The sequence below is a fragment of the Bombus vancouverensis genome, chromosome 5 (assembly GCF_051014615.1).
Source record: "Bombus vancouverensis nearcticus chromosome 5, iyBomVanc1_principal, whole genome shotgun sequence".
Taxonomy (NCBI): Eukaryota; Metazoa; Arthropoda; class Insecta; order Hymenoptera; family Apidae; genus Bombus; species Bombus vancouverensis.
The window spans coordinates 17,813,551-17,826,935 of NC_134915.1; the positions used below are offsets into that span (position 1 = coordinate 17,813,551).

Below are 13,385 nucleotides of genomic sequence, written 5' to 3' on the forward strand. Positions count from 1 at the left end.
GCAATTTAGCCTGTTACCGCGTTGGTCTCTGGTCCGGGGCAAAAATTCATAATATTCTCTGTTCAAACATCGTCGAAAACGTAATCTCAGCCTGGTCGAAACTCCGCTTAACCCGTTTCGTACGTCTAAAAGGCAAAATGGAAGCGGTGGGTACAAATTCATTTATTCGTCCATCGCGTTGCGGGCGAACGATCGCCGCGAGCACGCGACCGATCGCAGCAACGAACGCAGAACTTTGAGTGCAGCAGCCTGTGTATTCTCTGTTTTCAGTTCTCGGCTCGTCCAGGTCGGAGATGCGGCTGCCGTCGGCGCGGCTGGTCCTGGGACTGTTCGCGTTCCTTTTGATCGCCATTCGTTAACCGTACCGCATTCAACTACGCGCGCTTTGGAGCTGTTTATATAAATCGACGTGCTTGTAAGAAAGTCCAGGCCGCTTTGTGTCGCGCGATGGTCGTCCTCCGGCGACGCACGTGCCGCGTCACGCCCTTTTCTGGACCACGGTGAGAGAGAAAGGAAGAGAGGAACGCGGCCGAAGATCGAAGGAAAACGAGACGAAACGAGTTATTAGGAAGCTATTCGATGCTGGATAAGTCGGTTGGATCGAGCTGAAGAAACGAAGGAGCAGCGAGAAAGGCAAAGCAGAGAGGAGGCAATGGACAGGGGAAATTCGCCGGTGAATCGCGGAGAACTGGATACGGCTGTATCGCGGCATCTTAATTTTCTCTACGATGATGGCGATCGACGAACCGACTTCTCGTGAAAACAGGTACATCCGTGATCGGCCAAAAATCGGAGAAGAAACGGCCAACGTCCGAGGAATATTTCATTATTAGACACTATGTATTTCCTTTCTCTTTGGCAGAAATCGTGTGTTCGCAATGTGTAGTACACCATTTACGGTGGCATCGTTTCCAAGATAAAAATGACAGTTTTCTTTTTCATACTTTTATAAAGCCCTACAATGGACTAAACTCGTAGCGTGGATGTATATATATATATATATATATATGTATATATATATATATATACATGTATATTCTATATAATATATATATGTGTGTGTGTATAATCTGTCTGTATATCCGTCTCTCACTGCCATTATTCATTGCCTCTAATTCTCTTCTTCTTTTAACTCTGTCTTTCCACCCGTGCGTCGATTTCAATTTTGAAAGAAACAAAGCGGTTCCATCACGTCACGCGATTCACCTAAACGAGCAAGAAGAACGAAACAAAATATGGAAATGCGTAAGAAACAGCGAGCGAGTAGATGTACCTGATGAATCGGATATTCGACGAGTCACTTTGCGTTGCTACTGTTATCGTGTCTGATATTCTTGTAATCGAGAGGACGATGAACGAAACCGAAGAGAAAAGATGGTGCTCTTCCCGCGCGAATTGTTCGCCGTCGTGAAAAGCTCTCGTGCGGGGAAAATAGGCGGCAACGGAGAAAACAAAAGGGCAGGACGAAAGAGGAGAAAAAATAGAAAAAAAAAAACAAGCCAAACAAACGAGGAAGAAAAGGACATTGGCGAAAGAAAAGTTTATCCGTTTACGGTTGGAAAAGAGAAAAAATTTGGTCGTTTGTTATCCCTACGCTTTTCTGTTCTATCCGCGTGCACACCGTGTAATTCCATCGGCAGAAGGTTATTACGTATTCGGTTTATTAAATTAATAGCCATTTACCGTTCGATTTAATGCGTTTCCCTCCGATACATTTGTCAACCGCGTGTGACACGCCTTCGTACGTAACGAACAACAAAAGCGATTTACACAGTCACGTTCTGTTTACAATGAATATCGAGCTTACTGTTCTCCCCCGTCTGCTTCCGGTTTCGAACGTTGTTTCCTGTTGCTCACGCCGGTGCATCGTTCGCCTCGAATCGGTACGCGCACAAATTCCACGTCTTGCGACTCGCGTCGCTCCAACAATTATTTATTTATTTTTTTATTTGTCGTTTCGCAATAACGGACGAGGCATGACGATCGAGCATGAAAGAATTAGAGAGAAAGGACGAGAAAAGGAAAAGGAAAGAAAGAAGCGATACGAGGAATATCGTATATATATGTATATGTATATGTATATGTATATTATGTATTAACGAGCGATGTGTGCTAGTATTAGTTACGAATTATCGATTAAGGATCGCAACGACTGAATAATACTCTACATGATTTTCTAATTGTAATAAGTATTTTTGAAACCGTCATCGTTTCTACGTAGCTAACGCGAGCGAGCGTTCGATAGGGAACGTGTTTCATTCGGAGAATTAGCCAAAGAGAACAAATAAAAACGAATAGACGAGGACGAAGAAACGAGAAGGAGAGAAAGAAAAACGCACGAGAGCGGTGTAATTGATATTTTCGAACGAGATATTATGCGTCTAATAGAAAGAAGAAGGAATAAAATAAGTGTAAAGTGTCAGGGAGAGAGAGAGAGAGAGAGAGAGAGAGAGCGAGAGAAAGAGAGTGAGAGAGAGAGAGAGAGAGAATCTCGCGTGCACGCAGCATAGTTTCACGATTCTTTGTGTAATAGAGACGATGTTAGCGGAATTTTTGCCAATTTTTTGGTATCGATGCTCGTTATGTTCCTCAGCTTGTCACGATACGAAAGAATATTTATGATAATAATAACGATATGACCACAACATCGTATTTCATTTCATTTCATTCAAAAGCTCACCGTCATTTTCGTTCTTCCTCGCTATTACTTTTCATTTTACCATCTATCGTCTTTAATTCGTATCATTACGAAGCACTATGTAAGAAGAAAGCAAAAAGGATATCGAAATACAGAGTAACATCGTACTCCTGTTAAAAATATAAATCCTACTCCCTTTCGCTGTTCGACTTCTCGCAAGAAATCGGTCGTCTCTTTAAAAATCGCAGCGAGGGGACACCTTGCGAGAGAGGGGGGCGGAGGTAAAAAGGAAAAGTAGCTTACTCAGAGTCTCTCAATACCACTTAACCTCCTTTTTTAAATCCCTGTTTTATTCGCCACGATATAACGTAATTCCTAATGGCCGTTCATGAAAATTCAGCATAAAACGGACCAAATATTCCAGCGCACGAATTATCCACGGCTTTACGTATTAGCACGGATAAGAGGCAATTTCGAGAAGCGATTTTTTTTTCATCAACGATATCCGTGTTCCTGCCATTGAAACAACCCCTTAACGAATCAGCCGATTTTTCACCAAAGTCGATCCGAACGCTACCGGTTAACAAACGTTATTTTATCAAACGCTCGCCGATCGAATCGTGTTTCGCTGGCATTATTACTCCATTTGTTTCCGCGTCACAGGCAATAATGCTGATGAAATAATTCAATTACCCGTTTTGCATGCGATACGATCATCATGGCGGTGCGCGTGCAACACGGCCCCGCTCTACTCCTAACTTTCACCCCTATTAATCTTCGAAGATGCGCTATTCACCACCGACTAATCCGTTTATTCTTTTAAATCCGAAATCCGATATCTCGTTCGAAAGGCCACGCTCTGCCGCGTCACGCTTTTACTTACACGAGAGGCTTAAACGCTTGTTGTATTTTGTACTTTTGTTTTTTTTTCTTTTTTCGATCGTCCGCCTCCCTAAAAAACCAGCGCTGGATGATATTCGTTCTGTCTACTGGAGAATTCTTATCTTTCTTTTTTTTTTTTTTTGTTTGCATTTCCTTTTTTCTTTTTCTCTTTTGAAAAACGAAGAAGATGAGCGATCGTCGACAGATTACGAATTTTTGTTTCTCTCTTTACGAGTAGAATCAAAGAAACGGAATCTACGTGGAAATTTGCATACTTATTTAGAATACCGGCGCCACCTGTTAGATATCTTGCGTATTTAATGATTCGCTTTGATTCATACGCATGATCTATCCGTTCCTCTGATCCTACCTATTATCCTACGTATTATCCTAAATCTTAACGTCACACAGGTTAATTCGGCCTAAAGCGTTGAACGCGAAACTGTCGATAACAACGAGTCTTCTAAAATTAAATTAATTTCAAACGTAGAAAGCTAACGCGACAAGCGTTGATCCTTCCGATAAATAGAATATCCTGTTTTGAATTATTAGCGATCTGCTCGGAAACTTTAAGCATTTTTCTGTTCTTTTCTGATCCAGTTTCCATGAAGTACGAATTTTCTATTGATTCGGATGTTTACAGTTTCAAGAAGTTCACCCGCCACCGAGGTAAATATCGGCGTGTATTTAGTTCGATGAAACTAAAGATATTTCAACTCTTGTTTTTGGTATCGTATCGACTCGTGGAAGTTACGCAAGACGAATATTGTCCCACTCTGCGCAACTTTGCCGGCGATAAACAACTCCTTAATGATAAAAACTGTCTGCGGATAATTTATAGAAAGGAAACGAATTAGACATCTGCCGCGTTACTACGGTTCGTCCAATTTCAACGAGTGGATCTTATAATATAATGTTTCAATGAAATGCAAAAAGATGAAACGAACATTTTTGTCCGTCTAGACGTCTAGTACACACTGTACTGTTCGAGAACTACAAATCAATTGTTAGCAAACCTAGGAATAATTTACAATTCTCGGTCAAAATTTTAATTACTGATTCGTCGTTTCTGATATTTTGATATTTTTTTTAACCATCGAAACACATCGATACGGTCGACTTTATCTTGATTTCAATTGGCATTTCTTGATGGGCATAATCGCCACTATTGTACATTTGTATTCGCAATAAACGATCGTGCGATATTGTGGCATGCGTTTGAAACTACATATGTAGCAATCAATGGATGAATAAACAGTATTCAAAGTTTCTCGTTCAGTAGCTGTAACGCAAAATCTATTCGATAATTGCTATCGGGATGTATTGTAATATGCACGGTATTTGTTTTGAAATAAAAATCGATTCTGGATATCTATCTTCGACAACGTCAATTTTCCAATTTTGTCGGGGATTACATTTTCTCATTTACTAACGTATCTGTCCCGTTCGAAAGATTAATAAAGAACAGTGTTAACATCTCTATGCTTTGAAAAATATGTATAGCTCTTTTTCATTAAATCAACGTTAAATCGTTTTCCTGTTTAATTCGCGGAGGGAAATTGTACAAAATATGTTTAAGCAGTTTATAGATTCCAATTTGTAAAGCATCGATGCGAAACCACCGATAAAACATCCAGACGTCTATATTTCGCTACATTCAGCAAATAAGCAACGGTAACGACGTTTCCTCGATATACATTTTATAAATATAATTCGTTAAACGACCATTTTCTCGCGGTAACTCTAACTCGGACATTAAGAGATTTCAATATTTTACCTAAAAGAAAGAGAAATAGTCACGAATCTGCGAGTACTCGAAACATTCTGTAACTTGAAAACCATTCGAACCCATATAAAACCCAGAACATCAAGAAAACAAACTTTCGATTAGAACGACGTATATTTCCTCGTCTCTTTCCAATTCTCTATTTCCTCTCGTTTGACCACAAAACAGTATACCATACAGTGACCACAGACGTTATTTGCATAGCATTGTATTTATCGTAACATCGACGCGCTAATTAATCCGGACCAGCTATATTTTTCATATCGTTTAGTCATACTTTCGTACGAATAGAAAAGTTACATACTGTGACGATAAAATGTAAGATCTGATAAAAAAAAGAGAAAAGAAAAGAAAAAGCTTAAACGAGAAATAAAGATATGTAAACAAGGTATACCCGTAGCTGAAATTCCCAGACATTCAAGTTCCAAGATATAAATCCACTCATCTTGTTCGATTAAACTCTATTTCCGCTTGGTCAATGTATCCGCGACCGAAGCGAAGATAATATCCTAATCGGCTGGCCACGGCACGCAACTAATCAAACGTATTTTTAGTTGTTCCGCCAGACGTTCCGATTTTACAATCAAATTAACCGTTAATGGAACATATCATGGAGCGCGTACGAGTCGATGGGAATTGGCGAGCACATAATACAGGTCCATGCGCCCGTTGCCTAAAGGGCAATCGATGCTATTTCTCTGTATACGTGACGTTATATGTACACGCGAACGCACTATAGCCGACAAGCAAACCAGAGACTATCTGTATGTAGAGAGAAACACGCGCGCATATACACACGGATAGTCGCAAGCTTCGGTTGCCTGGAGACGGGAAACACGGTGGGCGGAGGAGCACGGCGAAAGACAGAAATTGGGCTACAGTCATGGTTCCATTTGGACGGCACGCGGATTACGCGCAGGAAGTTTTCATCGTGCCTCGATGATTAACAACGCGATATTTATCGAGATTCCGTGCTTTGTATCTCTTTTGTTTTCTATCGCTCGTCAAGGATGATACAGCCCGCGCATACGAGCGGCGATGCGTTCTTCTCGCGATTGAACCGTGTAGTGCGTCATAACCTCTGCGTAGTCGCGAATTTTCGCGTCGAATCCACGCGAATCGTTCAACGACCACGTATATCGATGTACACGTAGAGCGATTGGCAACGTACCGCGTCGTGAGTTAAATTTTCTTCGTAACGTATAGGCGATTGAATAGAGGTCTAATTGGCGGTGGTATTTATGACAGACTCGTGAGGCAGGTGCTTGTGGACTTGTCGGAGAATTGGTGGCGATTTTTGTCGTGCAAACGATAGCCGTTGACCGGCCGTATCGGATATGCTTCTTTTTTATTTGCACGCGTCACGTGGACAATTTCGGGTGAGCTGTGTCTGCTGTGTCTCATCTGCAACAGCTGTGTAGTCACTGCGAAACGCGTTTCGCTCTTTGCTTCCTTGTTCATCCTTCGTACTTTTATTTCTACTTCATCTTTTGTTTCGTTTTATCATCGCTACCTTCGAATATCTGGACTCATGCAAGTATTTTCCAACGCTCGTAGATGTCTCTTACGAATATATTATTACGAGCGTATAACAAGTATCGAATACGTTTTATTAATAGAACGAATAATCGACCGTTTAAATAGTCTCGTGTCTTCTACGAAATATGTACTCGTACCAAATTGCCCGTATAACTCGTACGTAGGTAGGTTTTTAGATTCGTTTCAAGTTGTAGCGATGTAATCGTGGTGGTCGTATGTCATTACGGCGCTAAATGAAATATCAGAATGTTTTATACGACACGTGCGATATGGTTATAAAAGTTTTGTACGGTTACTATTCAAATACTTTCGTGAGTCAGTGTATCATTATCTGCATACGTGCTTATCTACTGTTACGCAGTATAGTCCGTTACGATACACGAGGTTTGTCGTCAATTTCTCCGTAATGCGGGCTAGTTCCTTTCGTAATTATGATTGTAGCATTTATTATTGATATTATCATAACGCGGGGCTGCATATTGCGACCGTGTGTCGACCGCGTTCAGGACGCGGGATTATTTTCGATAATTATTTAACTTGTCCTCGTACAACGTACAAAAATAACATTTTTATTGTAATAAAAATTATCATTCGCAACGAAAATTGTTGGCCACGCGCCGTTATCATTTGTTCGATGGTTTAATTTCGACTTGGTGCGTTTGATAGAAATTGTATTCAAATTGCGATCTTTTCGAATAATAACGCTTTGTTACGAATGAGGTTACGGTCGAGCGTTTTCATTGGTCCGTAAATTTCGACGATTGTTATTTGACCGACATCGATTATATCAGAAGGCGTTTGTATTTTACATTTCCACGTAGGGATCGTTTCACCGTTCGTGGAAAAAAATCGCATGCGTGATTAGATGCGGTGAAAAAGTATCCCTTTCCAAGTAGATGCGCATAAACGACCACAAAACAATTTGGCCGCGGTCCAGTCAAATCGGTGACACGTCGTATATTATTGGCGACGCACATGGACTCGAAAATTTGCGTGCGAGATTTTTGAACTGTTGCCTAACAACCGTGGGCACGATATCGATAAAAAGTCAAAATTCCGGTGAAAGAAATCCGACTATTTTTGTCGGTGCGTGTCAATTTTTAGAAAACCTATATATCGTAGACACAGACGCTCTTCGCTGTCGCGTTAAATATTTACACGTTACCGGCGATCACGAAATAAAAGCGAAAAAGAATGTAAAAAATTCTGCGTCAGAAATTTACATCGTTGAATTTCGTACAACTTTTGTTGGCAATATCGAATCTTTCAACTGGAAGCGTAGAAATTTCGTTATACGTAAACTTCGAAGACATCGCTTGCGCGGCTGGTAACGCTAATACTTGCGAACTATCCAAGCAGAAATACGTAATGAGACTACATGTCAATGGATGGCACCACCGATGTATAAACTTGAGTAGCAGCCTCGTGCACTCCCGAGGCGTGTGACGCTCCTGCCAACGTAGCATACAGCCGCGCTGTACTGCTTACTTTGCTTAAAAACGTTATCGTGCATTATGCGCCTTCGATACCATGCACGAGATATTTCCATGTATCGAATAATTCGTCAGGGGAACGATTCAAAAATAATCTGTCGCTTGTTATCGTGAAATATTGACCCCGCCTCATTATTGATTCAGTCCCGTCAAACACACATGCTGACAAAACATTCGTGCTCTATTTTCATGGTTTGTTGTTACGTGTATCGTAACGTAGCATGCACCGTTCCCGTATACGTAGTCGATAACTTTTCTGACGTATCGGTAATCTTTGTCGAAACGGATAATTCGCGTAGTCGAGCGAAAGCGTGAGGTATACGCGAGTATATCGCGTATGTAGATACTAGAGAGCAGATAAAAAGGTGAATCGATAAATGCGTCTGGCTGGTTCGTGTTCAATTTTTCAAACGTCCAGCCTTGCCGTGAGCTTCGCATTGTTATTCCACGGGACGAGTCCTCTTCGTAAATCGCACTCGATGGATTTATCATTCTAATTTTAATTCCACGGCGATGTTTACTTTCGCGAATATTTATAATGCGTATCAAATCCTCCCATATGTTATATTTTCTGGTTATATCCATTTCCATCGCCCAAGGAACCATTGCATTATGTATTCCGTATCGCTGCTCCAATGTCACGGACCGTCGATGTAACGACAAACTATCGATGTTCCCGTTTCGTACGTCGGAGGTCGCTGGATTCACTGTGACTATTCCTATATGTCTGTTCAAATGCACGCGTATTTGGCTGCGATACCGCATAGAAATGACGCGTGCTCTCGGTACCAAGGAGGACGTTTGAGATTTAGAACTTTCGTATATCTTGTCTCCCAAGTGAAAGAAAAGATACAGCAAAGTACTCGAACGTTTCTTACGGATATATCGTGCGCTGGTATGCAAAACACTTTGGAAATTGACGCTATAACGAGACAGAATTGTCACAGTTGGAACGCGTCCGAGAAGAATCGGTTGGATCGATTGCTGTCGCGAAAATAAATTACCAGATTCATGGTGTACGTTCAGCCAGCAAGATCTTTGTACGTGAATATGCTCGTACGTATTTCCGGTCCAGTTTCTTTTTTCTTCGAAAGGAAAAAAGCTCGTGTAATGCTTCGAGGAGTTCGATGTTCGTTCGAGACTTAGCAAATTCGATAGCGATAGTGGCGTCTCGCAACGGTGCTAAGAAAATTTCCTATTTCCGTTTCCTATTTCTATCGCGATACGCGTAAGATCGGTACGTTACGGTTGACGAGTGCATGTTACCAGAAGCACCGCCATGTTACAGTCCTAATACCGAGAACTAAATTTCCCTACGGAATGATATTTTTTCGTGACAAGTAACTTCTCTATTTGCTCGACGTAATTTTCGCGGATCGTCTGGCCACTGGCCAGGATATGTGTGGGCGAGTCGCGGTTTAATCGAAAATTTATATTTAGCTTGAAAATTAGATTAAAAATTTTTGTTTCGCAAACTGTGTCATCCGATTAATTACTCCGCATGCCACGATACTATTTCGCGGTGAAAAATACATACGTTTCGACTTCTCCGTTCATCGAGATTCATGTTGCAGCGTGAATCATCGACAAAAATTCGTAAAACCAACGCCAATATCAACAAGTAGTAACGTACGTAAGGCTTCTTTCGTGTAAAATCGATGCAGATAATTATACTATACGGCTACGTGCACGCAATATGGTTACGTTCGGAGAAATATCTCTTTCGTTTTAGCGAAATCTTGTTATAGACGTTCGGTTGCATAATTTTATGTAATTCGTCACGCATCAAGGAAGCGTGGATAGGACGATAGTGTTCTGTTAATCGACGACACCGTCCTTCCGACATTGCGTGCGTAACAGTGCATCCTGTTCATGGATAAAAAATTCAACGCGTGAAGATCGTTCGGTGTTTAACTGATTCGTGTAAACAAGACACTCGTCAGAAATCAATAAGCTTCCTGATAGCGTATAATTTCTTCGTTGCAAAGATACTGACGGAACATGAAAGATACCGAAGCATTCGAAGACGTAAGAGAAACCAATTATTTTGCGATATATATACAGGGTGGTTGGTAACTGGTGGTACAAGCGGAAAGGGGGTGATTCTACGCGAAAAAAGAAGTCGAAAATATAGAATAAAAATTTAAAAATTTAAAAATTTAAAAATTTAAAAATTTAAAAATTTAAAAATTTAAAAATTTAAAAATTTTAAATTTAAAAATTCAAAATTTAAAAATTTAAAAATTTAAAATTTAAAAATTTAAAATTTAAAAATTTAAAAATTTAAAAAATTTTTAAAATAACGTCAATCGAGACAACGATCTAGATCCGTTATAACGAGACGCGATAAAGTGCACGCGTACCGAGCGAAAATTCAAAGTCGATTTTCTCGGAAACAAAGCCTCGAACGAAACATTTTTATTCTTTGCTTTCGACTTCTTTTTTCGCGTAGAATCACCCCCTTTCCGCTTGTACCACTAGTTACCAACCACCCCGTATATACACTGGCACCGACGAACTATCTGGATACTTTGGTCGATTCGTAGCAGCATATAAATGTTAGTAGAAGATATAAATTAATGAAAAGCTAATGGCTAGAAGCAATATTTATTGCTTTATAAAGGCATCGAATAATAAACTCTAGATATTTGTTTAAACATTGACCGACTCTACTTATCAACACACAGTTTTTACTTGCGACTCTGTAATCAAATTATATATTATCGAAAATAAGCAAATATCTGGATGCTGTCGAGCGGTACTGTACGCGTAGCGTAACAACTTTGTAAATACAACGTCGTATTTGATTAATTAAAACAATCGTGTTCCATGTACGTTTCAAGTATTATATTACCACATTATGCATTTTCTCGTGTACACCGAGACAGGTTAGTTTTAATTGAACGAGATATTTATGCATCGAAAAAAGAACACTATGAAAAAGCAAACTAAATCGCACTCCGGTTTCCGTTCCCATAAACCTTGTCGCTAGATCACCCTGGCGCTAAATAAAATATAGCGACATATTTTTACGTTCAAATTGGAAACAATATATAACGCGCCCCGTCATCGTTCCAGGAAATATCTTGCCGAAAAAGTTTTAAGAGAGAGTTATTCGGCGTTGATATTTCCGAGAATTTCCTGGCTCCAACAACGCTCGATCTCCTTAATTATTAAACGGATGTACACGCGTATATAAAGAAAACCATGGTCTATCCGATACTCGACGGATAGAGAGAATAGTTTGAATTTGAATATCTGGTTCGAAGAAAAACAAGAGGAAGCCCATCGAAAGCCAGCAGGTACATTACCTAATAACCGCACTCGTCGAATCGACGAATTTCTCATCTACAGTTTGCAACGACAAACACAATGGCGGTGGAGAACAACGGTGTCTGGGATCGCTCTAGAATTAATTCAATGCAAGTGGAATGAAAAGGAGGGATTGAAAACGAAGAAAACCTCGAGGGCCGTAGAAAGACATCGTTAATTTCTTCGGAAGCAAGATGCAGAGATATCTCGTCGGTGAAGCATCTTTTTCAATTTGGCGAAACGCTGAGCTTGTTCTATCGCCTCTCGAGGATGAAGTGGTACCGAATTATATAGGCTAGACGTTATTCGCCTGGCGTTCGTCCCCTGGCTATAAGTTTTTCTTGGGACCGTGTCTATTTCGCAGACACGGGTCGGCTAAAGTGCACCCGCGCGTCATCCATGCGATTTTTTAAAAGTTCCTTCGTCCAGCGGTTGTATAATTAAAATAGACCGTGCCTCGAACAAAGCAGAATTTTTAACGAGTTATTTTTACGAGATAACTCCGACTCCCACTCGCTTTCAACCAGACAGCGGCAAACTTCTCTTTAATGCATTATTTCACGGTTCGAATGTATAAATTACGCGAAAGCGGATTCGGCGATACGAAACACCGCTGCTTTCTTAATTAACAGGCTACAAAGAAACGATCGTAAATTGAAACGAAAGAGCGTAATACAGACAAATGTTTAACAGAGCGTGAACCGAACAAAAATTCCGGTTACATATTTTGCTGGCAGATAGCCTTTTTTTTCTGCACGCTGCACCAAAATAGCGAAACATATTTATATCAATTTGTGCCAGAGCGAATGTGTTTCCCCTTTCTAGATATAATCTACGCAGTTCGTGGCGTGCCACGGTGGCTGCAATGCAATGCCGCTATGCAATCCTTATTACACGACATACTAATGCCAGTGAAAGTATTTCACGCGAAGACAGTTATTTCCAGCGTGTTTATTTCCCGTGGAAACGATTCTTATTTCATTCCGTGTTTATTATCGTTGTTCTTTCATATCAAGCAACTATCTATTCTCTCGGAATATAGTACGGAAAAATTGCACGAGGGCATCTCTGCTAATCGAATACGTATGTACGTACTTCTTTCGAAATCGCACGATATTCTATACATTTCATGCGATATATCGTTGGCACAAACACCTTTATCGAAAGAAATTACACCCGTAATTATCAACAACGCTATCGCGAAACTATTGCACAGCGACCAATATCGTTTTTTCATCGATCTTGTCCGCTGCCACTCGTCCATTTTTAAAATCTATCTATCCAATTTGTAGAAAACTTATCGAAATCCATGTTCTCGATTCCGACACAAAATCCATCGAAATATTTTCGAAAAATCGTATATTGTACGATACTAACTATCGAGAATTGAATATTCCTATTTATACACTCGCCGCTGTAGATATACCAGAAATATAATATCGTACTTGAAACGAGCTTGTTCGACTCTCGAATTATTCGCCATATTGGAGTACTTGGAGCAACAACTTGACAAATTTATTTATCGATATGTAGTACCTATATCGTTTCCAACGATTTATCCATCGTCTAAAATCGTTCGGCGCGTTGCAACCATCCTACGGAACGCACAAACGCGGCTACCCAATTTCTCCGATAGGAAAACACAAGGAAAATGCGCGTTCCGTTGCAATGTCTTACAGAGGAGATTGACCTAATAATTACGCGTTGGCGAACCCACTGAAGGTAGAAGATAGAA

The 13,385-nt window shown here is 40.4% G+C and overlaps 1 protein-coding gene across 1 annotated transcript in view; it reads left to right on the plus strand.

The window, feature by feature from the left end:
* Positions 1 to 2,645, plus strand: part of LOC117158624 (cell adhesion molecule 3-like) — a 42,782-nt gene extending 40,137 nt beyond the window's left edge. Inside the window, exon 6 of the mRNA XM_033337723.2 lies at positions 271 to 2,645. Coding sequence (XP_033193614.1) covers positions 271 to 359 — 89 coding nt within the window. The 3' untranslated portion in view covers positions 360 to 2,645. The remainder of the gene's footprint in view (positions 1 to 270) is intronic.
* Positions 2,646 to 13,385: the final 10,740 nt, after the last annotated feature.